Source organism: Gorilla gorilla, chromosome 1, assembly GCF_029281585.2.
Source record: "Gorilla gorilla gorilla isolate KB3781 chromosome 1, NHGRI_mGorGor1-v2.1_pri, whole genome shotgun sequence".
NCBI lineage: Eukaryota > Metazoa > Chordata > Mammalia > Primates > Hominidae > Gorilla > Gorilla gorilla.
Window position 1 is genome coordinate 217905350 of NC_073224.2, and position 27309 is coordinate 217932658.

Sequence of the window (27309 nt, forward strand, 5' to 3'; positions counted from 1 at the left end):
ATTTACATGGAAAATGGTGCAGGTGGGGTGGGCAGCTCAGTTCAGTACCCAGTGCCCACTATGAGGCACTGTGATTAGTGGGTGAGAACAGATAAAAGATACAGGCTGAGGCTGGGTGCGGTGGCTCACGCCTGTAATCCCATCACTTTGGGAGGGCGCGGCGGGCAGATCACAAGGTCAGGAGTTCGAGACCAGCCTGGCCAACATGGTAAAAACCCCATCTCTACTAAAAATACAAAAATTAGCCAGGCGTGGTGGCACGCCTGTAATCCCAGCTATTCAGGAGGCTGAGGCCGGAGAATTGCTTGAACCCGGAGGCGGAGGTTGCAGTGAGCCAAGATCGCACCACCGCACTCCAGCCTGGGGACAGAGCGAGACTCCTTCTCAAAAAACAAAAAACAAAAAACAAAAAACAAGCTGGTAAGCATGCAGGCAATGATGTGGGCCTGTGTGTGAAATGTGCGTGCCTGCGAGGAATCTGTGTGAAAAGGCGTCCTCCCGCTCCGTGACTTGTTGGGATGTATGCGTGAGTCTGTGTGACATGGGAACAAGCCTGTGAGGGGCTGAGTGTGGTGTGAGGGCTGTCCCCTGTGTCCCTGGTGGAGGTGAGAGTTTGGAAGCGAGGTAAGTGTGCGTGTGAGCCGGTGAGGATTGTTGGTACTTCAGAGTTGGGTCCAGAGTGTGAAAGTGTTCCCGGGTAGCGCACAAGTGTGTTCGTGCAGTAAAGTTATGGTGTGAAGGTGTTCTTGGGTGTGGAAGTTGGCGTGCACGTGTGGCGCGGAGCGGCAGCTGCGTGCGTGTGAGCGTGGGAAGGAGATCCCGGGATCTTCAAAAGCTGCGCGAGTGGAGTCGGCCGTGCGGGGCGTGCAGGGGCGTGGAAGTCGACGGCGCGCGCGGGGAAGCGGGGGAGCCGGGGATCGGGGAGGCGAGAGCGCCTGGCCCGGCGGCCCCATCCCATGCCCGGGCCCGGGCCCCCAGTCCCCCGCCCCGTCCCATCCCACACTCCAGGCCGGGTTTGGCGGGGAGCCGGGCCGGGCCGCGGCCCGCGCGGAGGGGGCTGGGGGCCCAGACAAAGGCCTAGTGGGCTGCGCGGCCGGCTGGGGCGAGCAGAGCCCGCGGCCCGGGGGCGGTCCGTGGGCGGGGCCTGGCGCTCCGGGGGGGGGGGCGGTTCGGGGGCGGGGCCGGCGCCGCGGGGGCGGGGCGGGCGGGGAGGAAAGGGGGCGGTGGGGAGAGGGCCGCGCTGTCCCGAGCTGGCCGGCGAGCGGGCGGCTGCGGGCGGCGCGGAGCGAGCGAGCGAGAGAGCGGCGCGGGCCGGGCCATGGGGTGGCGGGCGGCGGGCGCGCTGCTGCTGGCGCTGCTGCTGCACGGGCGGCTGCTGGCGGTGAGTGTGCGGGGCAGAGGGGCGGGGGGCGGGGGGCGGAGGGGCTAGGGGCGCCCCGGTCCCGCTCGCCGCCTCCCGCCAACTTGGCTGGGGCGCCCAAGGCTGCGCGGCGGGGACTCTGGCCCGGGACGGCGGCGCCCGCCGGGGACCCCGGGCCGGCGCCACCCTGCGGCATGGGGCTAATCCAGGGGGGCCACCAGTCAGGACCCTTCGTGGGGCCGGGGGCGGGGCTGGCCCGCGTGGGAGCCCGTGGGTCTCTCGGCCACGTTGCCGAGTGCTGGAGTCTCGCTGGGCATGGTCCGGCCTACCATTCCTGGGGACCAGGAGGGGAAACTTTGAGCAGGGTGGGAACTTGGCAGGACGAGGGAACCCTTCTGCGCCAGCTTGGCAGAACGGCCACTCAGTGGTGATGGGGACCCTGTGAGTCTCGCTGAAACTTTACCACACCGTCTATCACCTTGGGGAGCTTGGACCCAGGTAGGCACAAGCAAAACTTTTGGGACAGAACTGAAGCTTGTGTGGAACACCCACGGGCCTTGGAGTCATACAGCCGAAGAGTTGAATCAATCCCTGCCTTTCACTGAGTAACTGTGTGACCTGGGGCAAGCTAGTTAACCTCTCTGAGGCCAGCCCCACGTGGGTCAAGGGAACTCAAAATGCAGGCCTCAAAATGCATAGCTGCAGGGCGTTGCTGGACTGCGTGGAATGAGCTGCAAAGTGCGTGGTGCAGGGATGCAGTGCACCCTTGGGGGACCCGAGTTCCCCAGCTTTCCTCTTCCCAGGTCTCCAAGAGGCAGGGAGAGGCCTGCCCTTGCAGTCTAGTCCCCTATTCTGAGCTTAGGTGGAGGAAAAGGGAATTCTACGGTCAGGAATCCCGAGGCTTAGAAGGCACTTGGCCAGCAGAGGCCCTGAGGACCTGAGTGAACTTGAGGAGGACTGGGTGGGGTCGGTGGGCAGGGAGCTAGTGGCAGATGTGGGTGGGGGCACATCTGGGGAGCCGAGCCTACCGTGGGGAGCCACAGAGCCACCCCCACTCTCTTCGAGGTGCTCCTAGGCAGTCCCCATACCTGCCTCCCTGTTCTCTGAGCCAAGAGAGGGACTTTTCTAACCAGGCTGGTGTTTACCCAGGAACTGCCTGCCTGGCCTCACCTTGCTGGCTTCATCGCACCTCTGCCCTCCTGAGTCACTCGTCAAGCCCCCACCCAGACCTGGCTCCTCACTGCTCTTGCCCCACCCACCCAGCACTTCTCCTCCCCCACCCCCACTCTGGGCAGCCTCCTCTGTCGTCCTCCTGTTTCAGCCTCTCACCCCGAAATATTCAGCAGGGCCATCCAGTAGCTCCCTAGTCTTGACCTGAACTTGCACTCCCGGCACTGACTTTTACTTTTCCCAACGCACCAACCTAGCACGTGGGACGTTTTCCGAGGCCCAACAGTCTTTCCTGACCTTCCCCCAGCTCTGCCCCCGATGAGGGGCTCCTCCATGCCCGGGTGCGGTAGGATGGCAGTGGGTGGAGTTGTTTGCTGTGTGCATGAGGAATTTCCACAGACATTCCTGGACCGTGGCAGATCATCTCATTCACTTGTTCATTCAACAGATCATCACTGAGCGACATTCCATGGCAGTCACCCGGAGTACAGGGGTTCATTCTTCGGGCAGATATTTGCCATGCACCTACTGTGTGCCAGTGAACCAGTGAACCTGGTGTGGTGCTAGGGGCTGAGGTGGTGTGGACCAGCAAGGACAGGCCCTGTCTGTGCCTTCCCAGCACTCACAGGCTGGTGGGCGGTAATTTAGACAAATAAACAGGCAGCTCCAATCCTGTGGGATTAGAGAGCCTTCTCAGCAACACATGGAGGTTCGCTGTCCCACCCCAGGCTGCTGGTGGTGGGCTGTAAAGAGCTTGGCCCCTGAAGTCTCTTTATAAAATTCTTTTTAAAAAGTTTTTCAGGCCAGGCGCGGTGGCTCATGCCTGTAATCCCAGCACTTTGGGAGGCCACGGCGGGCGGATCACGAGGTCAGGAGTTTGAGACCAGCCTGGCCAACATAGTGAAACCCCATCTGTACTGAAAATACAAAAATTAGACGGGTGTGGTGGCGCATGCCTGTAATCCCAACTACTCGGGAGGCTGAGGCAGGAGAATCGCTTGAACCCAGGAGGCGGAGGTTGCAGTGAGCCGAGACCACACCATTGCACTCCAGCCTGGGTGACAGAGTGAGACTCCGCCTCAAAACAAACAAACAATAAAAAGTTTTTCCGGGCCAGGCGCGGTGGCACACGCCTATAATCCCAGCACTTTGGGAGGCCGAGGCGAGCGGATCATGAGGTCAGGAGTTCGAGATCAGCCTGGCCAGCGTAGTGAAACCCTGTCTCTACTAAAAATACAAAAAGTTAGCCAGGCGTGGTGGCACGTGCCTGTAGTCCCAGCTACTCCGGAGGCTGAGGCAGGAGAATGGTGTTAACCTGGGAGGCGGAGCTTGCAGTGAGCCGAGATCGCGCCACTGCACTCCAGCCTGGGCGACAGAGCAAGACTCTGTCTCAAAAAAAAAAAGAGGGCATCACACTTTGTTGCCCAGGCTGGTCTCAAACTCCTGGCTTCAAGCGATCCTCTCGCCTCGGTCTCCTAAAGTGTTGGGATGACAGGCATAAGCCACCATGCCTGGCCTGTCTCTGAAGTCTTACAGACCCAAGTTTGAGTCTCCGGGCTGTGGTTTCTGGCTGTGTGATCTGGGGCGAGTTCCTCTCTCTGAGCCTTAGTTTCCAAATCTGTACAATGGGGTTGAGGAGTTAGCTGCAAGACAAAAATGAGATCAATTCCTAGCCCAGGCTCCCAGCACACCTTGGACCCTCTTTGCCTGCTGCCCTTGCTCTCATGCGCCCTTCAGTTCGGTCCGGAGCCAGTGGCGTATGGGGAAGGGTTGGGCACAGGAGCAGGGTGAGATGGGCCTTAGGGAGCTCCAGGCTTCCCCGGGACGGGGGACAGGACCGCAGGAAGCTGGTCTGTGATTAAATGTGGGTGGAATTTCAGCTGTTGGGAGGTGAGGAGGCTTGCTGGACGAGGGGGCTGGGCCTGGGAGACTCGGCAGGCCTTGGCCTGCTGACCCCTTTAGGGTGGCCCTGCAGGGGACAGGCGTCTTGAGGGAGCCTCGGTGGTGATTAAGGTGTTTTCCAGGGCTGAGGAGGGAAGTCGCTGAGATACCTGTTTCCTGCCTCAGCTGGATTTCCTCACTGGGGAGGCTGCCAGCTGAACTGCAGGAGCCTCCCCTTCCTGGCGGTTCCTCAGCCCTCCCCTCCACGCAGCCAGCTGCTCTGTCCCCTGACGCTAGCCTACTCGTTCCATACCTGCAGCCGGCACAGGATGGGGTTTTGAGTGTGCCCTGGACGTTCCCGGAGGGAAGAAGGGCAGGCTGCAGGTCTGTCTGCAGGGTGGAGGCTGGAAGGGGCAGAGATGGACCACCCCCCCATCCCTTAGGCCCAGTTCCCCGTGTCTGGGGAGTTGTGGCCCCTGCCTGGCTTGGCCCGGGCCTGCTCTCAGGCTGAGCGCAGACAAGTTAGGATCTGTGGGTCTGAAGCCCTGCCCGGGAGACGGTGGAAAGAAGGTGGCAGGAGGTGACTGGGTTCAGGGCCTGGAAGACAGGTGAGCAAAGTGGAGAGGAAGGAGCTCTTGGGGTGCCAGGCTGGATGATGACAAAGTAATATGGGTACTTCAGACTTACCCAGTACCCACTGTCTGCTCTGAGTTTCTCAGTGAATCCTCCCATTCGCCTGTGTTTCCTGCTCACCACCTCCCTGCGGTGCTCAGAATTAGGTCCCAGCCCCTGACTTAATATAGCCTACGAGGCCCTGCAAGACCCGGCCTCCTGCCACCTGCTCCTCTCAAACTCCTCCAGCTATACCAGTCTTTGTTTCTTTTTCTTTTTTTTTTTTTTTTGAGACAGGGTCTCACACTGTCACCCAGGCTGGAGTGCAGTGGCACAATCACAGCTCACTGCTGCCTCAACCTCCCAAGCTCAGGTGATCCTCCCACCTCAGCCCCCTGAGTAGCTGGGACTACAGACACCCTCCTCTACACCTGGCTAATTTTTGTATTTTTTATAGAGACAGGGTTTTGCCATGTTCCCCCAGGCAGGTCTCGAACTCCTGGGCTCAAATGATCCACCCCTTTCGGCCTCCCAAAGTGCTAGGATTATAGGCGTGAGCCACTGCACCCAGCCTTTTCTTTTCTAATGAATATAAAAATTTAAAACAAATAGAGATGGGATCTCATTGTATTGCCCAGGCTGGTCCCAAACTCTTTAACTCAAGCTATCCTCCCACCTCAGCCTTCTGAAGTGCTAGGATTATAGGCATGGGCCACCTCGCCTGACCAAGGCTTTGTTTCTTGAGCATGTGAAACACACTCCCACCTTAGGGTCTCTGCGTCTGCTGTTCCTTCTGCCTGGGACATTTGTCCCTGTAATGTCCATATGACCCTCTCCCTCTCCTTCTGGTCCTTACCACTCTTCCCATAATGGCTGTCTCCTTAAACTGCTTTATTTTTGTTCTCGCAATTGTCTGGCCTGTATTTGTCTGTATTTGTTTATGTGTTTATTTGCCTCCTCCTGCTCAGTTTAAGTTCTACAAGAGCAGGACCTCATTTGTTTTTGTTCACTGCTGTATGCTTAGCACCTGGCAGGTAGTAAGTGCTTAGTGAATATCTTTGTCGAATGTTTTAAGCTGTAGCTACTAGCCTGATCCCCATTCTCTAAGCAGAGGACATTGAGGCACTGAGAGGTTACGTAACTTGCCTAGTGACTTACATATCCACACACTCAGAGATGCTGCAAGCCAAGTTTTGAATCCAGACGAAGCTCTCCTAATCACGCCACGTACTGCCCCATGTGCTTGTCGTGGGCAGTCAGTAGATATTGCTACAACTTGTCACAGATGTTGATTAAGAACTCTGGTCCCAAGTAGTACAGGGGCTACCTCAGGCAAGGAATATCAGGGATTGGCTCGGGGACAGAAGCTCTTAGGTTGGGTATGCCTCAGTGTCCATGGGGTCTCCTAGGGACGCCTGTGCCTGGAGGGAAAGCCTAGGAACTAAACTCTAGGGTGGTCATTTTTAGGTTTGTTAATTCATTAGTTTTCTCATCAGATATTCCCTGGGACTCTACAGGCAGTTGAATTTATCCAGGGACTTTTAGGCCTGAGTGGGCCAGGCTGGCCCTGCCCAGTGTGGGAGATCAGGGGCCCCTGCCCCTGCCATGCTGCTAGTGGGGGAAGGGAAGAACACCCTCCTGGTTGTCCTGTGTGGAGCCTGCGCTGTTTTTTTCTGGCTGTTCCCTGGGGGCTCAAGGTTTAGGGTGAGTCTGCAGAGCTTCAAGGGCTGCCTGGCCTTGGGGTGAGAGGCTCAGGAGGGAGGGCAGGAGGGCCTGCCCAGGCTATGGAAAGATCTGGAGCAATGATTCAGAGGCCACTTGGAGGCCAGAGGTGTGGGCTCTGCACCCTCAGACTACTTGGGGTATATGGGAAGGGTTCCCAGCCCTGGCCTGTTGCCCCCTCCTCTCCACCCAATCCAGTCCCAGCTATGAGGGGTCAGACTGGAGGAGGAAGTGAATATGACTCGGTTCCCCGGCAGCTTCCCAAGTATCTGCTGGGCCTACCTCTCCCCGTCCGAGGGCCTACCCTGGCCTTTTCCTCCTCTCGCTCCTGCTCCTGCCAAGAAGAAGGAGTCTGCGCCGAGGGTCCCGGCCCTGCTGGAATGTTGCTTCAGCCTGGGCCTTGGCCTCTTTGGCCCTGCCACCCCCTCCTGCTCCCGGGGCCAGCTGCCCCAGCGCCCAGAGCTGGCTGACTGAAACCCAGAAGTATGTGTGGAACTCACTTCGCGGGGAGCCGCCGGCCTCACTGCCCAGCCTGGTGGCGTCAGGGCTGTGTCAATAGCAGCCTTGAGAGGGGTGTGGCTCATGGCTGCTGGGGTGACCGGGTCGGGGGTGCTGTCATGAAAGCCCTGAGAACAAGGTGGCTCTTTGAGGCCTGGGAATATGAGGCCTTTGAGTCTTGCTGCCCCCAGAACCACCCTCCCTTCCCTTCCATGATGCTCATCTGTGCCAGGCCTGCAGGAACCTCAGAGCATCCCTGGAGGCATCTGTGGCATCCTGAGATAGCCTTAGGACCAGCTCCTAGCTCCTGACCAGAGCCCATTCCCTGAGCCATGAAGGAGGGTGTCCTGTTGCTCTGGGTTTTAGGGGAGTATCTGGTGCGCAAAGCCTTGCAGAGTGTGTTGAATGAATGAATGAACAAATGATGTATGTGATTAAGCGTTTGTTAAAATTCATTTCACAAATATCTGTGGAGCGTCTTCTATGTATCTGACTGTGTTCTAGATCTTTTTTTTTTTTTTGAGATGGAGTCTTGATCTGTTACCCAGGCTAGAGTGCAGTGGTATGATCTCGCCGCACTGCAACCTCTGCCCCCCAGGTTCAAGAGATTATCCTGCCTTAGCCTCCCAAGTAGCTGGGATTACAGGAACGCGCCACCACATCCAGCTAATTTTTGTATTTTTAGTAGAGATGGAGTTCCACCATGTTGGCCAGGTTGGTCTTGAACTCCTGACCTCAAGTGATCCACTCATCTTGGCCTCCCAAAGCGCTGGGATTACAGGCGTGAGCCACTGCACCCGCCCTGTTCTAGATCTTGAGGTTACCGCAGAGAATAAAAATGTCAGATTCCTTCCTCTCATGTCACTTGCGTTATAGCTAGTGCAGGAAGACAGACAATAAATGAAATACATCAGGTGGTGATAAGTGCTCAGAAGAAAAAATAAAACAGGGAAGAGGGCAGTGAGTGATGAGGCGGGGTAGGGTGGGGTGGTAGGAAAAGCCTCTGATAAGATAAATTTGAACTGAAGGAGACCTGAAGTAAGTGAGCGGGTGAGCCTCGCAGATATCAATGGAAAGGGCATTCCAGGCAGAGGGCACAGCTAGTGCAGAGGCCCAGAGGTGGGAGTGTCCTTGGCATGTCTGTGGAAAAGCAAGGAGGCCCGTGGGGCTGGAGCAGCATCAGTGAGGGGGAGCGTGGTGGGCGCAGCAGGCAGGGGGGTGGCAGAGAGTGATCAGCACAGCTTTGGCCATGGGAAGGACCTTGGATTTGCGTCTGAGTGAATTGAGAAGTCACTGAAGGGGCCCGGTGTTCCATAGGATTGCTTTGGCTGCTGTGTGGAGAGGAGCACGGGGAGGGTCCAGAGCAAAGGCAAGGAGGCCGTGACCCAGGACAGACGATGGGAGCTCAAGCTAGGACCACGGAGGTGGGAGATGGTTGAATCCCCAGTACATTTTGAAGATGGGTCACCAGGATTTGCTAGTGGGTTGGATGTGGGGCGGGACAGAAAGAGAAGAGTCCGGGATGCCTCCACAGTTTTTGGCTTCAGCATCCCGAAGGATGGAGCTGCCGCTACCTGAGATGGGAAAGCTCCAGGAGGAGTGGGCAGGAGGTGGAGTCCAGAATTCTCAGAACAGTTAATTTATTTGTGTCTTCTCTTACAATCTCTTGTTTGGACAATAAAAATTCTTAAAAAAAAAAAAACAACCGGCAGGTGGGCCAGGAGTGGTGGCTCACACCTGTAATCCCAACACTTTGGGAGACCAAGGTAGGAGGATCACTTGAGCCCAGGAGGTGGAGGTTGCAGTGAACCATGATCTCGCCACTGCGCTCCAGCCTGGGTGATAGAGCGCGATCCTGTCTCTTAAAAAAAAAAAAAAAAAAAGAAAAAAAGAATGGCAAGTGATGGAGGGGACAGCATGGGTGGGGGTTGGACTGGCTCACATGCCTGACAGTCATCCCCCTACCCGTCTGCAGCCAGGAGCTCCCCCGTCCCCACCCAAGCTGGGGCCTCTGCATTGGCTTATGGTGTAGGCGGAGGGGATCTTGCTGAGTGTTCATTTGTGGAGTTGCAGACTCTGCCTTAGAACTCCACAGCCGGAGCTCATGGCTTGTAGATTTATTCTTACCCCCTCATCTAGAGTGAAAGCTGCCTGAGGGCAGGGACTTGGCTTCATTCATTGCTGTTTGCCTGGTGCTAGGCAGATAGTAGGTGAACACATTAAAACTTCAAGTGAGGCTGGGCACAGTGGCTCACAACCTGTAATCCCAGCACTTTGGGAGGCCAAGGCGGGTGGATCACCTGAGGTTGGGAGTTCGAGACCAGCCTGACCACCATGGAGAAACCTCATCTCTACTGAAAATAATAATAATAAAAAAATCAGCTAAGCATGGTGGCACATGCCTGTAATCCCAGCTACTCAGGGAGGCTGAGGCAGGAGAAACACTTGAACCCGGGAGGCGGAGGTTGTGGTGAGCTGAGATCGTGCCATTGCACTCCAGCCTGAGCAACAAGAACAAAACTCCATCTCAAAAAAAAAAAATCAAGTGAATAAAGGATGGGCGTGGTGGCTCACGCCTGTAATCCCAGCACTTTGGGAGGCTGAGGTGAGCAGATACTTGAGGTCAGGAGTTCGAGACTAGCCTGGCCAATATGGTGAAACCACGTCTCTACTAAAAATACAAAAAAGTTAGCCGGGTGTGGTGGTGCATGACTGTAGTCTCAGCTACTCAGGAGGCTGAGGTAAGAGAATCGCTTGAACCTGGGAAGTGGAGGTTGCAGTGAGCCGAGATCATGCCATTGCACTCCAGCCTGGGCGTCATTGCGAGACTCTGTCTCAAAACAACAAACAAACAAACAAATTCAAGTGAGCAAATTAATGGCTTTGAGGAAGCCAGCAGGCCAAGAAGGCCCAGGCTCCTTGCTGAGATTGGAAAGGGGCGTGCTCTGGCCCCTGCACTTGGGAGCTGCCTGCCCAGCCATGCTCTCTGCAGGGCCCCAGAAGACGTGGGACAAGCTGGGATGTCCACTCTGCCCTTTTTGACTTGTCTGTGTCCTCATTGGTCTCAGAGCCACTTCCCTGGGCACTGTGGTCAAGGGAAAGATGTGGGCTCAAAAGGCCTTGCCTTCAAGTCTTGGCCCAGCCCTGACTGACTCTGTGACCTTGGGCAAGTTGCTTTACCTCTCTGAGCCTCAGTCAAATGTGAAATGGGGAGGCCTGCTTCCTGGTGGTTATGAAGTAACCAGGTGGATGCACCTTGCTCAGTGCCTGGAATGTGGCAGGTATTTGACAATCCGTGATTGCACTAAGTCTTGTTCCTGCTAAAGACAAGGCCGGTGGAATATCTGAGGCAGGGTTCCCAGGGCCCAGCCGGGCACGCCTTCTCTATGACCCAGGTCCTGTACTGGGCTTGTTGAATGAATGGCTGTGTAAGGGGATTGTCCATTCCCTGGGCCTCTTTCGCAGTCTCAGAGCTCCGGGTGTAACTGCCTCTGATCTGTCACTGCCCCTCCTTCCCCTACCGAGGCCGCAGCTGTAGGACAGAGTCCATCCTTCCACCCTGATTGCTCCTTCCTGGACTGGGAGAAGGAGGGGGGCACACCCCAGGGTGTGGCCTGGGAAAGGCTGGAGTCTTTGGACGCCTTGTCCCCTTCCCAGATGTGTGCAGTTGGTGGGCTCTGAGCAACAGGAGGTGTGGCCAAGGGCTCCCATGGGTGCAGAAAGGATGTTCATGCATCCTGAGGGTAGTGACGGTGTGGGGGTGGGGGATGTCCTGGGACCCCATCCTAGCCCTGTCCCCCCCGGCCTACACTGGAGGAGGCAGGACCTTGCCTGGGGAGCTCTGGGCCAACCTGCAGTTGGTCCTTACTTGGTGGGATGTGGGGCTGCTCGACTCTAAATCTGGCTCCCGTGGCCTCAGAGAAACAGCAGGACTCAGGAGAGAGAGACACACAGGCCTGGGGATCTCACCCCACCCCACCCTATGCTTTGGGCTTGGGCTGTTGGGTAGAGATGTGTCCCCCCCCCATCAGGCGGGTCACACCTAGGTGTTTTGTAACATTTGGCCTCTTTCCCCATCTTTCTCCCATCCCAGTCGGTGGGGAAGGGGAGGCCTGGCTGGGGCCTGAGCCTGGGGAGGACTTCAGAGGTGGCCTCGGGTCACCCCACAGATGCTTCTCCACGGGTGGGGCTGGGATTCCCAGCTGCCTCTGGCCCCTTCCCAGCCCACCTCCGGGTCCCTGCCGCCACCTCCCCACTCCCCGCGCCTGCCCATGGCTCTCTCCCAGGAAGCCGGCTCCGGCCCCCACCTCCTGGTCCTGGCCTCCCCCTCCTAACTAACCCCAGCTGACTCAACCCTCTCCTTGTTTGGCGTTTCCAATTTTCAAATAGTTGGGAACTGGGATCATGCCTCTTCTTGGATCCCTTACTGGGCTGGATGGATTGAAATTCTGGCCTGATAAATCCCAGCCCTAGTGGCCTCTACTCTATCATTTTCTTTCTTTCTTTTTTTTTTTTTTTTTTGAGACTGAGTCTCACTCTGTCTCCCAGCCTGAAGTGTAGTGGTGCGATCTCAGCTCACTGCAACCTCTGCCTCTCGGATTCAATAGCGATTCTTTTGCCTCAGCCTCCCTGGTGGCTGGGATTATGGATTACAGGCATGCACTACCACGCCTGGCTAATTTTTGTATTTTTAGTAGAGACGGGCTTTCACCATGTTGGCCAGGCTGGTCTCGAACTTCTGACCTCAGGTGATCCACATGCCTCAGCCTCCTAAAGTGCTGGCATTGTAGGTGTGAGCCACCACACCCAGCAGCCTCTGTCACTTTCACGGCTCTTCACCCTTTCCCGCCTTTTGCCTTGCTATGACCCTTAGGCCAGAGGAACAGAAACCCAGGAGTTTCCTGGGGACAGACCAGTCTCTTCCCTGTCCTGGGACCTGCAGGTTCTCCTCCCCAGTGGCCTCAGTCACATAGGTCACCAGTCAACGTTCCCTGAGTGCTGACACCTTCTCATTAAAACCGCCACCCTCTTTAGAGCCAGGCCTCCCACTGGGCTCTTGCCAGGCATTATCGCATATAATACTCACAGCAATCTTTTGAAGTTGGCATTATATCTCCATTTTGCAGGGCGGGAAACTGAGGCATCAGGAGGGGGAGTTGGGGGCCAGATTCTCACTTTTAATCCCAGCACTTTGGGAGGCCTAGGCGGGCAGATTGCTTGAGGCTAGGAGTTCGAGAGCAGCCTGGACAACATGGTAAAACCCCATCTCTACTGAAAATACAAAAATTAGCCGGGCGTGGTGGCTCATGCCTGTAGTGCCAGCTTCTTGGGAGGCTAAGGCAGGAGAATCGCTTCAACCCGGGAGGCGGAGGCTGCAGTGAGCCGAGACTGTCTCAAAAAAAAATAAAAATAAAAAAATAGAGGGAATGGCTGGCCCTTCATCCATCCAGTACGTGCCACACCTGGGAATGGAGCCCAGGTTGTCAGAGTCCCGAGTCATCGTTGTTTTCCCCAGGGGATCCTGTTGTGTCCAGACAGAGGAAGTCTGGGAGGGCTGTGTGGAGAAGCTGGGTCCAGGCTGGCCTTGGCAGAGGGTTATAGGAGGCTGCATGTCTGCCACATGGGCTTTGCCAGTTCCTGCTTCACAGACTCGGGTGTCTTTTTACCCTTTGGCTTCCATTTCAACCCAGTGATAATGTTCCCCAGAGAGATGGATGTGACCTTCCCTGTGATTGAGACCCCTGGGAACCCTGATTCTTCTCATTCAGGTCCCAAGCTCCCTGTGGGGCCTGCAGGTTTTGCCCTGTTGGGAGTTCAGTGAGTTTTGCTGAGCGGGGCCTGCTCTGAGCCAGCCCTGTGTCCCCCTCATACTGGGGGCTTGGGTGAAATACAAGGCGGAGAAGCACATGGCTCAGCTGCGAGATGAAATCTACATCCAGGTCCCGCGTTGTGTTGTTTCAACAGCCCTGTGCGGTGGAAGCTTCAGGAATCCTTCCATCCATCCCTCTGTCCACTCATTTGTTCACATATTCAGCTAGTGCTGCCTGAGGACCTGCTGTGCGCCTGACATCGCACTCATTGTTTGATCTGTGTTATCAATCCCCCTGTACAGCTGGGGTTATGCCTCCATTTCCCAGATGAGAAGTAGCTCAGAGAGCAGGGAATAGCCAGGCGCAGAGGAAGGTAGAGGCTGCCTTCAGCGTCACCAGACCTCCTGGAAGAAATTGGAGGCATGGTCCCTACTCTCTGGATGCCTTGGATCTTGTTGGAGAGGCAGGACTCGTAAGCTATAAGTGCCCAACACAACTCAAAGTCCAGACAATAGCAGAGTGTCAGGGGAAGGAAAAGACTGATTGGGCATGAGTTATCTGAAAAGACTTTCTAGAGGAAATGGGGCTTAAAGAGCAAGTCTGATTTGGCTGGTAGAGGAGGAAAGCATTGTGGCAGGGGTCCAGGAGTTGTCCCCATTGTCCCTGGACTCACATTGTCCGCATTGTTGTTGCATGTGCAAGAGCAGGAAGACACTCGCTTGCTGCCAGAGTCGTTAAAGTTGGGAAAGAATAAGAGGAAGTCCCCAAGATAGCTGAGGTGACATTCATTGCTGGTCAGACCAGGGAGGCAAGAGGTTAAGGCCTGGGCCTCCACTTGGTCACCAGTCGGCTACCATCTCTCCTCCCTGGGCCTCAGTTTTCCTACTCACAAGATGGGCTCCTTTCTTGTTTGTTGGCAGCCTTCCAAGCAGAACAAAGGGACCCTGAGTTCTTGGAGAAAACTGCTCACTACCCCCCAAAAGTTGGTGGTGTTCCATTCTCTGGGGCCTGGGGTGGTAGGCACCTCAAGGAGCCCACCACATCACCAATCCCATGTCTTCCTTCATTGACGCTATTGATTCCTTCCCCTGACACTGTTATTTTCTGGACTTTGAGTTGTGTTGGGCACTTATAGCTTATGAGTCCTGCCTCTCCAACAAGATCCAAGGCATCCGGAGAGTAGGGACCATGCCTCCAATTTCTTCCAGGATGTCTGGTGATGCTGAAGGCAGCTTCCACCTTCCTCTGCGCCTGGCTATTCCCTGCTCCCTGAGCTACTTCTCATCTGGGAAATGGAGGCATAACCCCAGCTCCCAAGTGCCAGGCTCTGGGCTAGGGAAGCAGATGAAGGAGATAGCCCCTGTGCCCTAGACCTTGAAGCATGTCCTGTCTTCTTGTGTAGCCCCAGAATCTCTCCTGCCGTGCTCTGTCCATGTCAGTTCACCTCTGCTCTTGGGTACCTGCTGCTAAGCTGACATCAGGGGCATTCATTGTAAATGTCTGTTTATAAAGTGTGACTAGGAGTCACAAGATTCCTAAACTCTTAAGTGATCCCAAGCCATTGAACTTCTTTGAGCTTAATTTTCCCCAGAAGCAAAATGGGACCGTTCATTCATTCGGCAAACATTCTCGCAGTGACAGCAGTTTGCGAGGCCTTGTGTTGGATCTAAACACCAACCGTGGGCTTATGGAGCTTGTGGTCTGATAGGGGAGAGAGGCTGGGTGGTGAGCCAGTTGGTAAAGGAGTAGGGAGAAGGAGACTGCATTCAAGGAAGACACTCGAGGACTATAGCAGGATTTCAGGGCCACCAGACCTCTGGGAGATCTCTTGAGTCTTTGTGACTTGGTCTCAGCGCTCATTTATGAGTCTGTTTCCCTTGCAGTGAGCCTGTGGGAGGAGAGGACCTGGGAGCCAGCTCCCCTGGGTGAGGGCAGGGGGAGGGCCCACAGCAGCAGAGAGAAGGGCAGGCCGATTTTATCGTGAGTCTCAGATGAGCTCATGGATGTGCAAAATAGCGAGGGCTATTTATGTTGAGTCTGGTTATTTTATTTTATTTTTTTTTTGAGACGGAGTCTTGCTCTGTCGCCCAGGCTGGAGTGCAATGGCACGATCTCGGCTCACTGCAAGCTCTGCCTCCCGGTTCAAGCGATTCTCCTGCCTCAGCCTCCCGAGTAGCTGGGATTACAGGCGCCTGCCATTACGCCCAGCTAGTTTTTGTATTTTTAGTAGAGATGGGATTTCACCATGTTAGTCAGGCTGGTCTCCAACTTCTGACCTCAGGTGATCCGCCTCCCTTGGCCTCCCAAAGTGCTGGGATTACAGGTGTGAGCCACCGTGCCCGGCTGAGTCTGGTTATTTTCATTTAGGAGAAATGGAAGCTGCCGACAGAGCCCAGGTTTGGGGTTCCCTGGCATTGAGTGGATTAAATGAGGGGCGCAGTCTTGGGGTGCCTGCTTTTCGCTTTCCTCCCTCTTTTTTCCCTCCCCGCCTTCTGGGGTGGGGGCGGGGGCGGGATGGGGGCAACATCAGCTCAAGCCTGGATTCGACTTGAGGAAATGGGAGGAAAGGGTTAATTAAGTCAGTCTGGCTTCCCACCTCCCTAGTAGGGGTTGAGGAGGGGGCACTGGGATGGCTAGGGCAGGAATGTGTGATAAGATCAAAGCTTTCAGCCGGCCTGGGCCCCACCTCTGGTTTCACCTGAGCAATTGAAGGGAATTCTCTAGCTGGGAGGACTGTGGCCTCCTAGGCAGGGGGGTTTTAGGCAGGGCCACCTTCCTCCAAGAGGCTCCACCTTACGTTGGCTTCAGGTGCTTCCTCCTTCCCCCCACACCTCCACCTCATCTCCCAGAACACCCACCTTGTGCCCTGACAGGTACTAGAAGCCCCAGGAGCCACCTTTACTTCGTACTTCAAATGGTGGGGGGATGCACCCTCTCTAGCAACAGGACTCTCTCCTGCTCCCTCCACTGCCCTCTCATAGTTTGGGTTTCTAAGCCCAGGACACTTGGTTTTAGAAAGACCAGGAGGACCCTGGCTAAGGAGCTGAAAGGCTTCAGACCGCCCAGAAAAGAGCCCAGAGCCGCCTTGCTGTGGCTGTTAGCTCCCGTCCATCAATTCCGCACGGTTTCATTCTGCAGGTTGCACTTTGGGACAGTGTCATAGGCAGGAGGCATAGCCCTGAGGCCTATCCTAGCTTCATCACTGATTGCTGTGTGACCCTGGGAGGGTGAGTTCGCCTCTCTGAGCCTCCTCTGTCAGGTGGGAATGGCAATTCCTACACTGCAGGGTTTTGGTGAAGATTAGAGATCATATAAATAGCCTACAGCCGGAATGGGCAGTTGATAAATAACGGGAACTATTATTTTGTGATTTTATCTTTCCTCCTTCGAGAGAGCCCCTGGTACTTGGTCCTAGATAAACCTCTGGGTCTCAGTTCTATTGTGTCGTCCCCCTACAACCCCACCTGCCACCTCACCCCCGCTATGGGAAGGCCCTAAGTCCCAGAGTCCATCCTCTCCAACACTCTTTTCTTACGGGATCTTCATAATGTTGGGAGGGGAGCAAGGTGGGAAGGGGTGTGAGTGCAGGGGGCCGAAGGCTCTCTAAATGCTCTCAGGGACCTTCCCTAGGGATAGCAGGTTGAGCCTTCCTGGACAGCTGGTGGTCCAAGCTTTCTCTCTCCACTGCCAGAGGCCTCACCAGGCCGGCTGGGCTTACAGAAGTGGCCCCAGGATGCACTCAGTAGGGAGGAGCGGATGCTGGGGTTGCCGCAGCCCGGGCTTCTGCCTGCTTTCCACGCTGGCTCTGCCCTGGTTAATGATTACTCTGAGTGAGCAGGAGAGCAGCAGAGGGGACCCTCCCAGCCCCTTAACCACTGGTTGCACCTGAGGTATGTCAGTAGTCCGGTGTTCCCTGCTTTAATGTGGCAGCCTGCTCTGGGGTATGCGGGGCAGGGAAGCAGGGGCTTGGAGTCACATATTGACAGGTAGCTTGTGCACCTGGGGTCCCGGAGACAGTCTTAGGGCCCACAGGGTCTAGGTGCAATGTGAACTCTGGTATAGTAACAGGCCCTGTGGTTTGGTGGCAGCTGTATGAACAGATCCTGCAATAATACACAAGGCAAGGAAGCCGCTTCTAGCACAGAAAATCCTGCACTCCTCTCCCAGGCTCAGACCCTGCACAGGAGTCCTGATATGAGGATTAGGGCTTTGGGGCAGCTGGGCTTGGCTTCCAGCCCCCAACTCTGCCAGTTCTGGGCTGTATGACCTTGGGCAAGTCACTTTACCTTTCTGAGTGGCTGCTTCCTTCCTTATCTGAAAGAAGAGAATGCTAATCCCTACTTTGCAATGGCAGCGAGCCACTGGGAGGGAGGTATTTAGTTCACAATTAATACCTGGGGAATGGCAGCAATTGTTATATTACTGTTATAGTTTTTGTTATTAGGAGAAAGGGAAATTGAATCTTCGTCTTGGGTAACCAGGGTGACAATGGCCGTTGGGGATGAGCTGGAAGATCTGCCTGGGGGAGGAGGCATAGGCAGACCCCAGACACATGTTTGAAGAGGGCATGTAGGAAAGGGCTGGAAGGATGAAGAGAACAGGGGCTTAGCAGAGATCTCAGCCACGCTAGGCCCACCTCAGACCTCTCAGCCTGGATTCCTCCCTGGGCTGGGTCCTGCTGCTGGCGAAGTCCAGGAGTGGGGGAGGAGGGAGAACTGTTTTATTTTGATAACATTAGGGCATTTTCCCCTACTGGCAGCTGCTATTTTGAGAGCCCCGGAGAGCAGGGGCTATGGTTAAATTAGGTAATGTTGCTCCAACAGGAATGTGTGAAGCAGGCAGGCTGAGGTTGCAGAGAGAGGACGGTCAGTTCACTCCATATAACATTAAACTGCAGCCTGGAAAAGAGCAGCTTGGGCCACTTTATAAGGCGATGTGGGGGGAACCACTGGAAGCTGCTGCTAGTGGAGTGAAAGTGATGGCCCAGGACCTCTTTTTAGGGAGCCTGGGCCTCTGCCCGGAGGCCTGGCTGACCCAGCAAGGAGCCGGTGACTGGCCTGAGGGGCAGAGCTGGGGTGTCTTCAACTCCACGCCTGTGGCTGCTACTCGAGGCGGGTGGGGTTTAGGGTGGCGTGATGCATGAGAAGGATGACTTGGCAGACTTGGCCTTGAATCCTGCCTCTGCCTCTTTCTAGCATTCTGTGCTTGGGCAAACCCCTCAGCCTCAGTGGACCTCAGTATTAGCAGCAGTGGAAAAACAGTTCCAGCCACGCACAGTGGCTCACGCCTGTAATCCCAGCACTTTGGGAGGCCAAGGCTGGCGGATCACTTGAGGCCAGGAGTTCGAGACCAGCCTGGCCAACATGGTGAAACCTCATCTCTGCTAAAAATATAAAAATTAGCTGGGTGTGGTGGTGCATGCCTGTAATCCCAGCTACCTGGGAGGCTGAAGCAGTAGAATCGCTTGAACCCGGGAGGCGGCAGTTGCAATGAGCCAAGATTGTGCCACTGCACTCCAGCCTGGGCAACAGAGCGAGACTCTGTCTCAAAAAAGAAAAAACAGTTCCAGTCCCTTAGGAGAGTTTCTTATAGATCAAATCACAAGAAACAAAGGCATAGCTCACTTTTACGGAGGGCCTACTGTGTGCAGTAATCCCTTTATGTTCTTATAACTCCGAGGATGGTCCAGGCACTAGCAGCCCTGGCCTCAACCGGGAGCTTGTCAGAAATGCAGAGTTTCAGGCCCCCTTGGACCTACTGACTCAGAATCTGCATGCCGACAAGATCTCCAAGTGACTCATGTGCTCGTTAAAGCTGGAGAAGGGCTGCTTTCTGTCTGCTGTCTCATTTCATCCTGAAAACCACCCCTGGAGAGACGACTGCCATAGAAACTCCATCAATTTTCATACTCTTCCCAGATTCTTCCCTTCTTCCCTTTCTTTGGTCCAGGTGGGGGTTCAGTGAAGAATAGGGTGTCAAAGCCCCTGACAGGACTGGAGAAAGTTGAGAGTATTACTTGCTTTTGAGACTTTTTTTTTTTTTTTTTTTTTTGAGACAGGGTCTTGCTCTGTCACCCAGGCTGGAGTGCAGTGGCACAATCTTGGCTCACTGCAGCCTCCGCCTCCTGAGTTCAAGAGATTCTCCTGCCTCAGCCTCCCAAGTAGCTGGGATTACAGGTGCACACCACCACACCCAGCTAATTTTTGTATTTTTAGTAGAGATGGGGTTTCACCATGTTGGCCAGGCTGGTCTCAAACTCCCGACCTCAAGTGATCCGTCAGCCTTGGTTGCTCAAAGTGCTGGGATTACAGGCCTGAGCCACTGCGCCCAGCCCCTTTGAGACTTAATCAGACTTTCTTGTCTCCATTCACCTGCAGGCTCGGCACAGCTGGACAAAGGTCATTTCCCCAAAGTCATTCCATGCTGCCTGCCTTTGGGGAAAGATGGGGGCAGGAAAGCGGTTCTCTACTGACATGGCCTGTAGGGCAGGCAGCAGCAGCCACTGCCCTATAGATCAGAGGAGAGGGGGAGGAACCCAGTGGGGAGGGGAATCAGAGAGGGGCGGCCCTGGACTTAGTTTAGGGTTCTCCCACCTATCACTGGTACATCTGGGACTGAGACGGTCTAGGAGCAAATATTTGGAGAACGCTGACTATGTGCCCAGCCCTGGGGAAGTATCCTCAATTTCCCCTATTTCTGTAGACCCTTTATTATTCAGAAATAAAGCTCCACAACTGTTAATACAATTTATTTAGTACGTAGCATGTGCCACACACTATACTGAGCACTTGAGTTGCATTAGCTCTTTGATCTATTTAATTTCACCATTACTTCCCTCCTCTATAAAATGAGGGTGGTAATAATAATACCGATCTTGTGGGGCTGTTGTGAAGATAACTCAATGTTTGTCAAGTATGTGGCACATAGTGTTAAATAAATATAGTAAGTACAAATAATCTCCCAATAAGGCAGGTACTATTATTGTCCCACCCCTCCTTTTTTTTTTTTTATTCCCACAGAGTCTCACTTTGTTGCCCATGCTGGAGTGCAGTGGCGCCATCTTGGCTCACTGCAACCTCTGCCTTCCAGGTTCAAGTGATTCTCCTGCCTCAGCCTCCCAAGAAGCTGGGACTACAGGTGTGCGCCACCACACCCTGCTAATTTTTGTATTTTTAGTAGAGACAGGGTTTTACTATGTTGGCCAGGCTGGTCTCGAGCTCCTGACCTCAGGTGATCCGCCTGCCTTGGCCTCCCAAAGTGCTGAGATTACAGACGTGAGCAACTGCACACGGCCTGTTGTCCCATTTTACAGAGGTACAAATTGAAGTTCAGTGCAGGGAAGGGTCTGGACTCCTCTGCTGGGATCACAGGAGACTCGGGAAGAGCCATAAGAAATTGAGTCCTCAAACTTATAAGCCAATATTATAATTCAGTTCAACATAGTAAGTATTTGTTTATTATCCCCTAGCTGCTGGACATTAGGAAGTATCTAAAGGTTGAATATATACATATGTTTAAAAGAAAAAAAACTTGGTCTCTGTCCCCAAGGAGCTTTGGTTCCAGCAGGAGAGAAGAGACAGTAACTCAAGTGATTATAATTAAGACTGAATCTCTACTGTTCTGAGGTAGAAATTAAGTCCACATATTTGTAGGGAGAAGGATGTCTTTATAGGAGTTCCAAAAAGTCTTTAGAGTGGAGGTGGTGATTGAGTGGGCCTTGAAGGATGGATGAATAGATTAGCTCAAAGGGCATGGGAACAGCATTCCAAGAAGAGGGAACCACATGACTAAAGGCGTAGAGGCAGGTAAATGTGCCCTGTGTTACCTGAGTGGGTGTCGTCCAGTTCTTAGGAGCCTCAGGGGGCTGATGAGTGGAGAAGTCCAAGCCCAGCTTTTTTGCCATTGAAGATTCTCGGTGTTCTTAAAGACATGGCTTCTCGACCAACTGGGACTATTCCATCCCCATTCTACCCTGTCTTTTATTTTTATTTATTTATTGATTGATTGATTGATTTACTTTTGAGACAGGGTCTTGCTCTGTCACCCAGGCTGGAATGCAGTGGCACGATCATGGCCCACTGCAGCCTCGACCTCCTGGGCTCAAGTGATCCTCCCATCTCAGCCTCCCGAGTAGCTGGGACCACAGGCACACACCACCACACTTGGCTGCTTTTTGTATTTTTCATAGAGACGGGGTCTCGCCATGTTGCTGAGTCTGGTCCCAAGCTTCTTGGGCTCAAGCAATCCACCTGTCTCAGCCTCCCGAAGAGCTAGGATTACAGGCATGCGCCACCACGCCCAGCCATTCTGCCCTTTCTTAGTGTGAAAAAATCAAAGACCTTTGTAAACAGGCGGTCAGAACTTCTGGTCAGCGTGTGATAACTGGTGTAGCTGACAGAATTCAGGCCAAAAGCAGACAGACTTGATGTCTTGATTAACGAGGCAGCCTTATCACCACACATGTTCGATTTCCGTTAGCCGTTTCCAGCCTTGACAATAACCGTGGGTGGGGAGCCCTGTGGCAGGGCCAGGCCTGGTTCCGATTTTGCCTCTGCAGCCTACAGCTGTGCAGCCTTGGCAAACCTCAGTTTCCTCCTTTGTAAAATGGAGATAGCTCCATCTCCAGCCTTGGCCTAAGGATCAATGATGGTATAATCTGCACTGTCTGATACGGTAACTGCTAGTCACACATGACTATTTAATGCAAAATTTAAAATTAAATAAAGTTTTAAATAAAAATTCAGTTTCTTTTTTTTTTTTTTTTGAGATGGAGTCTCGCACTGTCGCCTGGGCTGGAGTGCAATGGCGCAATCTCGGCTCACTGCAACCTCTGCCTCCCGGGTTCACGCAATTCTCCTGCCTCAGCCTCTGGAGTAGCGGGGATTACAGGCACACACCACCACACTGGCAATTTTTTTTTGTGTTATTTATTTATTTTTTTATTTTTATTTTTTTTAAGACAGAGTCTTGCTCTGTCGCCCAGGCCGGAGTGCAGTGGCACAATCTCGGCTCACTGCAAGCTTCGCCTCCCGGATTCATGCCATTCTCCTGCCTCCTCCTCCCGAGTATCTGGCACTACAGGTGCACGCCACCACGCCTGACTAATTGTGTTTTTGTATTACTAGTAGAGACGGGGTTTCACCGTGTTAGCCAGGATGGTCTCGATCTCCTGACCTCGTGATCCACCCGCCTTGGTCTCCCAAAGTGCTGGGATTACAGGCGTGAGCCACCGCACCCAACCAAATTTTTTGTATTTTTAGTAGAGATGGAGTTTCACTATGTTGGCCAGACTGGTCTCCAACTCCTGACCTCATGATCTGCCCGCCTCGGCCTCCCAAAGTGCTGGGATTACAGGCGTGAGCCACCATGCCCAGCAAAAAATTCAGTTTCTTGATGGCACTAGCCTCATTTGAAGCGCTTAGTAGCTATCTTATTGGATGAGTGCAGGCACGCAACATTTCCATTGCACCAGAAAGTTCTGTCGGAAGCGCTGTGTATGTTAAGTGCTGGGTATTGCTGGAAGGAGTTGCTGTGGTCATTATCCCTGGTTCCCTGTCCCATATTGGAACCGTTCCGGCTCTCATTGGTTCTTCTTGCTGCTCCTCTCTCTGCTGGGCCCTTCCTGCTTTCTTCTCGGCAGCCTCTCACTCTCCCTTTGCCTGACCACACCCATAATGTGAAAAACTCCATGACTTGCCTTCATCCAGCTCCTCTGCCCCTGTTATTTTCCCACGTGCTCCCTGCAGCCTGTCTGCATATCTGCCCTTTCAGCTGCTGGCATCTGGAATCTCCATGTCCAGGCTCTGAAATTCCCACTACCCATTCCCAGTGGGAGAAGGGGAGGAGGCCTCCCCTGGCAGTCCCTAGTCCCCAGCTCCCAGCAGAGGTGCCGGCTGCCTGGGCCCCTTAGCGGGGTGGAGATGATGGTTTGTTGTGACGGGGGCAGTGGGCAGCCTGCCCGCTCTAACGCACCCGTATCAGGGCGCCAAGCGTGCTGTTTGCACTTGGCTGGGCCTCACGATCTGGCCGGGTGCCCATGAGGGCTGGCCCGCTGGCACCCTTGGTAACAAAGGCCAATCATGGACCCTCCGCCCGGTCAGGAACATGAGGAGCCGGTCCTGGGCTGGGCCCTGGGGGTGAGGGACATCTGACACCCAGAACCAGAGTGCAGGACAGAGGCCGTGGCTGTGGCTGGGCTCTGGGTGCTGAGTGGGACAAGGCCCAGGCAGGCATAGGCAGGAGGTGAGCTTTTGGGGGTCAGGCAGGTGGTTGCTCTGGGCGGTTCAGGTGGGCAGGGTCTGCACCTGGCATTCACACCTGCCCGGGGAGGAGCTTTGGCCTGAGATGCCAGAGAAGCTCAAGGTCACCTCCCAGCACCATCCTTTCTCCTCCCCTTCCTTTTGGGGAGGAGAAAGTCATCTGCGAAGTGGATGGAACAGGCATCTCTAGCCCATGAGTGACAAGGACATTGAGGCCCTGCAAGGAGCTGCAGCTGGTCTGAGATCACATGGCCAATCCCTGGAAGAATCAGAGCTTGGACTCAGACACCTGCGCTTTTCTACCTTTCTGCTCCTCCCCGTGGGAGTTCTGAAGCGAGTAGTCCCTGGACACCTGGCTATGGAGGGTCAGATCCTGGCCCTGCCAGATTCTCCTCCGGGGCATAGAGACAATTACACCTAGCTCTCAGGGCAGTCATGGGGGTTAGATAACCGGCCTCCTGGCTGTTTCCAAAACATTCTGAGGCTCCTCCTGCCTCTGGGATCTTTATAGATGCTGCTCCTGGTGCCTGGGTGCTCTTCCTCTAAGTATGCACCTGACTTACTCTGTCAGCATCACCCTCCATACCCAGGGAAATAGCAACCCTCAACAGGCCACTCCCCGTCCCCTCACCCTGCTGTATTTTCTTTTCAGCACTCTCACCATTTGACATGTATATTTGGGGTATTAATTTATGGTCCATCGGTCTTCAAGTAGAAGGTCAGCACCAGCAAGGGCAGAGAACATTGTGTGGCTCATAGTACCTGCTCCTATAATAATTACTGTTTTTTCCCCCTTCTCTTTCTAATACTTCCCAATACCTAATAGCCACTGTTTACTGGGCCCTCTCTACTCACCAGGTCCTGGGCTAAATGACTCACAGCTTAGCGCCACAAATTTCACAGGTTCCTGTCACAGGCTGCTGTCACTTTTGTATTAGAATTGAGGGCGGAAGGCACTGCAGTGCCTTACCCAGAGCCACCCAGCTGGCAAGCGGCAGAGCCATGCCTCCGGCTGGGTTAGTCCCACCCAGAACTCACACTGTACTGCCTCTTGTGTTGGGTTTATGAGATCAGAGCCTTCATCCAAACTGGGGACTCAGAATGCACGTATGATGGGATTGGATGGATCAGATTAGGGGGTAGCTCTCAATCTTTTGGGGGTTCCCCTTCTAGCCTTCTCCTCCTTCCCTGTGCCCAGCACACATTTCCTAGGATGGCTCCTTCCCTGGGATTGGTCAGTTAGTTACAGCCGGGCTCACTGCCCCAGAATGACAGGTACCCTTTGGCTGGGGGGACCCAGCAGCTAACCTAAGGCCTGGGGGTGGGGCAGGGAGCAGAGAGTGGGTCCAGGTTCCTGGCTGTCCCTGGGCTGTCTGAGGGCAGGTGGACAGGATGTTCCCTGGGGCAGCAGACATTCCTGGTCGAAGGTGACAGGCAGTGGGGAGATTTACCATTTCCGGTAACCCGAGTCCCTGGGATGTCGCGTTTTCTTTGCCAAGGACACGGCATCCCTCCCTTGCCAGCCCTTCCTGTCATTTCCTAGGCTGGGCCTGTCTGACTGGGGCTTGAAGACAGGCTGGAGGGACCAGCTCTGGGTGCCAGAGGTTGAGACTGAGGGCTCTGGCCCTGATTAGCACGCCCACAAAGACCTAGCCCATTGCCACCCTCCCAGAGGCCTCATCTGTGTAGCTCCTTATCCTGGCCTTTGAGAATCCTTGCCCCAAGGAGAGGAGGAGGTGGCTTCGTGAAAGGTAAATGACCGTTCGTTAGGAACCAAGAGGCTGGGTCCTGGATCTGCCTCTGCCAATCGAGTTGCTGGGAGGCTTCTCTGTCTTCTCACGGCTGCCCAAAAGCACCATTCTTAACACTCTGTATACATAATCCAGCTTTTTTTTTTTTTTGAGATAGAGCCTCACTCTTTTGCCCAGGCTGGAGTGCAGTGGCGCAATCTCAGCTCACTGCAACCTCCGCCTCCCGGGTTCAAGTGATTCTCCTGCCTCAGCTCCCCAAGTAGCTGAGATTATAGGCACGTGCCACCACGCTCTGCTAATTTTTATATTTTTAGTGGAGATGAGGTTTCACCATGTTGGCCAGGCTGGTATCAAACTCCTGATCTTAAGTAATCCACCTGCCTCGGCCTCCCAAATTGCTGGGGTTACAGATGCAAGCCACTGCGCCCAGCAATAATTATTAATCCAACATTATGGGGGTATGGGAGGCACGAAAATGAGGCTCAAAGTGATAAAGTTCCCCAGCAGCCGGAAGTGTCAGAGATGGGATTGAACCCAGGCCCTCCAAGTCTGGTTGGTTCCCCATAACATGCTCACTTCCCTTCTTTGGGATTTGGTTTCCCCATCTGATAAGTGAGGGTGTTGGGCTAGGTGATCCCTCCCAGCTTGGACAGTACAGGATCCAGGAATGCATTGGAACCTTTTGCAGGCAGGTTTCTCTTGTGTCTCGTTCTCCCCGGGGGTCTTTGGAGAGCTCACTCGCTTGGTGTGTGAGCTCTGGGGTGGATAGGCCTGGGAGAGAAGGAAGAAGTGGTACTTACACCTCATAAGTGCCTGATACTAGCACTTAGGTTGTCCTGTTGAATTCTCACAGCAGCCTTGTGAGGGGGTCATTTTTATTCCCATTTTACAGATGAAGACACAGAGGCTCAGAGAGGTCAAGTGATTTGCCCAGGGCCGCACAGCTAGGAAACTGCCAGGCTAAAGTGTCCAGTCAACAGTTAACAGTGGTATGGGGTGGCATGTGCCCAACACACATTTCCTAGGATGGCTTTGACTTATTAATAAAATATGATAGATATAGTAGTCATCCCAAAAAACTATCAACGTGTCTCAGAGATTTGAATACCTCTGCATCCAAACTTCACCTCCCAGGCTGCCTCTGACACTCAGAAGTAGCCCAGAAATCCTTTATTCAGTGGTTTCTTGATTTCTGCTTTGGAAAATATGGTCAGTTGTAATTATGGGTATGTGAGAGTTCAGAGGAGAGAGAGCTGCGTGGGCTGGAGCGGGCTGGAAAGGCTTGGCACCAAACTGGGAGTGGAGCTGGGCTGGCCGGCAGCTGAGGGGGCTGAGATGGGCTGGGGTGGGCCAAGCTCACAGCCTCCAGGGACGTTTCCTGAAGGGCCTGCAGTGGGTCTGTGCACCAGGGAAATTGCAAGCCTCTTCAGGACTCCCTCCCTCCCGGCCCTGCACCTCCCCACGGGGGCCCTGGAGCAGGCCAGGCTCCAGTTAAGGCATGTTCAGCCCCAGACCTTTGCTCCGGCCTCTCCACCCAGGCTTCCCAGGGAACTGGGTAAAGGGCTGTGCTATGGGACAGCGAGGCCAGGCACCCTGAGGCTTGAGCAGTTGACAGCATGAGGACTAAGATGACCCCAGCCAGCCCGCCCACCCCCTCCACACCCCCACTCCCTGCCTGCTCTGGGGCCCTTGGCCCTGAGGCCTCAGCAGCTGTCAGCAGGGAAGGGTGACAGAGGAGGGCCAGAGGTGACTTCCCAGCCTGCCCATTCTCCCCCTGCTTGGGCCAGGCCCAGAGCTCTCCCCAGCTGTTGTCAGCAGCTGCGGAGCTTTGTTCTGGGGCCAGCTCTGGGTAGCCCCCTCCTCCCAGTACATCTTCCCACCATCCTTCACAGCTGCTGCCCCTGGGGAGGGGCTGGGGCTAGTGTGGGAGACAGAGTCACATCCTTTGGTTCCTTTGATCCTACCAACGACCTGAAGAAGAGGAATTCATGCCCTTGTTTTTATGGAAGAGAAAACTGATTCAGAGAGGCCAAGCAACTTGCTTGAAGTCACACAGCTTAGTGGCTGACTTCAGGCTCCTGGCTCCCCACCCAGTGCTCTCCGACCGCCTTTCTTCAATGTGCATTTGGCGCAGGATGCCAGGGGCTTCAGGGCTCCTGGGCTTGACTCCCAGCTTGGCCATTTGGGACCTCAGGCGAGCTGCTTAACCACCTGGACTGGAACTCCCGTTTTCTTGCTTGTGAAAT

At 54.5% G+C, this 27309-nt stretch overlaps 1 protein-coding gene across 10 annotated transcripts in view; it reads left to right on the plus strand.

The window, feature by feature from the left end:
- Positions 1–1238: 1238 nt before the first annotated feature.
- Positions 1239–27309, plus strand: part of HSPG2 (heparan sulfate proteoglycan 2) — a 114868-nt gene continuing 88797 nt past the window's right edge. For all 10 annotated transcript variants that reach the window (XM_063701917.1, XM_055387257.2, XM_063701927.1 and 7 more), the window contains exon 1: positions 1239–1381. In XM_063701917.1, coding sequence (XP_063557987.1) covers positions 1319–1381 — 63 coding nt within the window. In that variant the 5' untranslated portion in view covers positions 1239–1318. The remainder of the gene's footprint in view (positions 1382–27309) is intronic.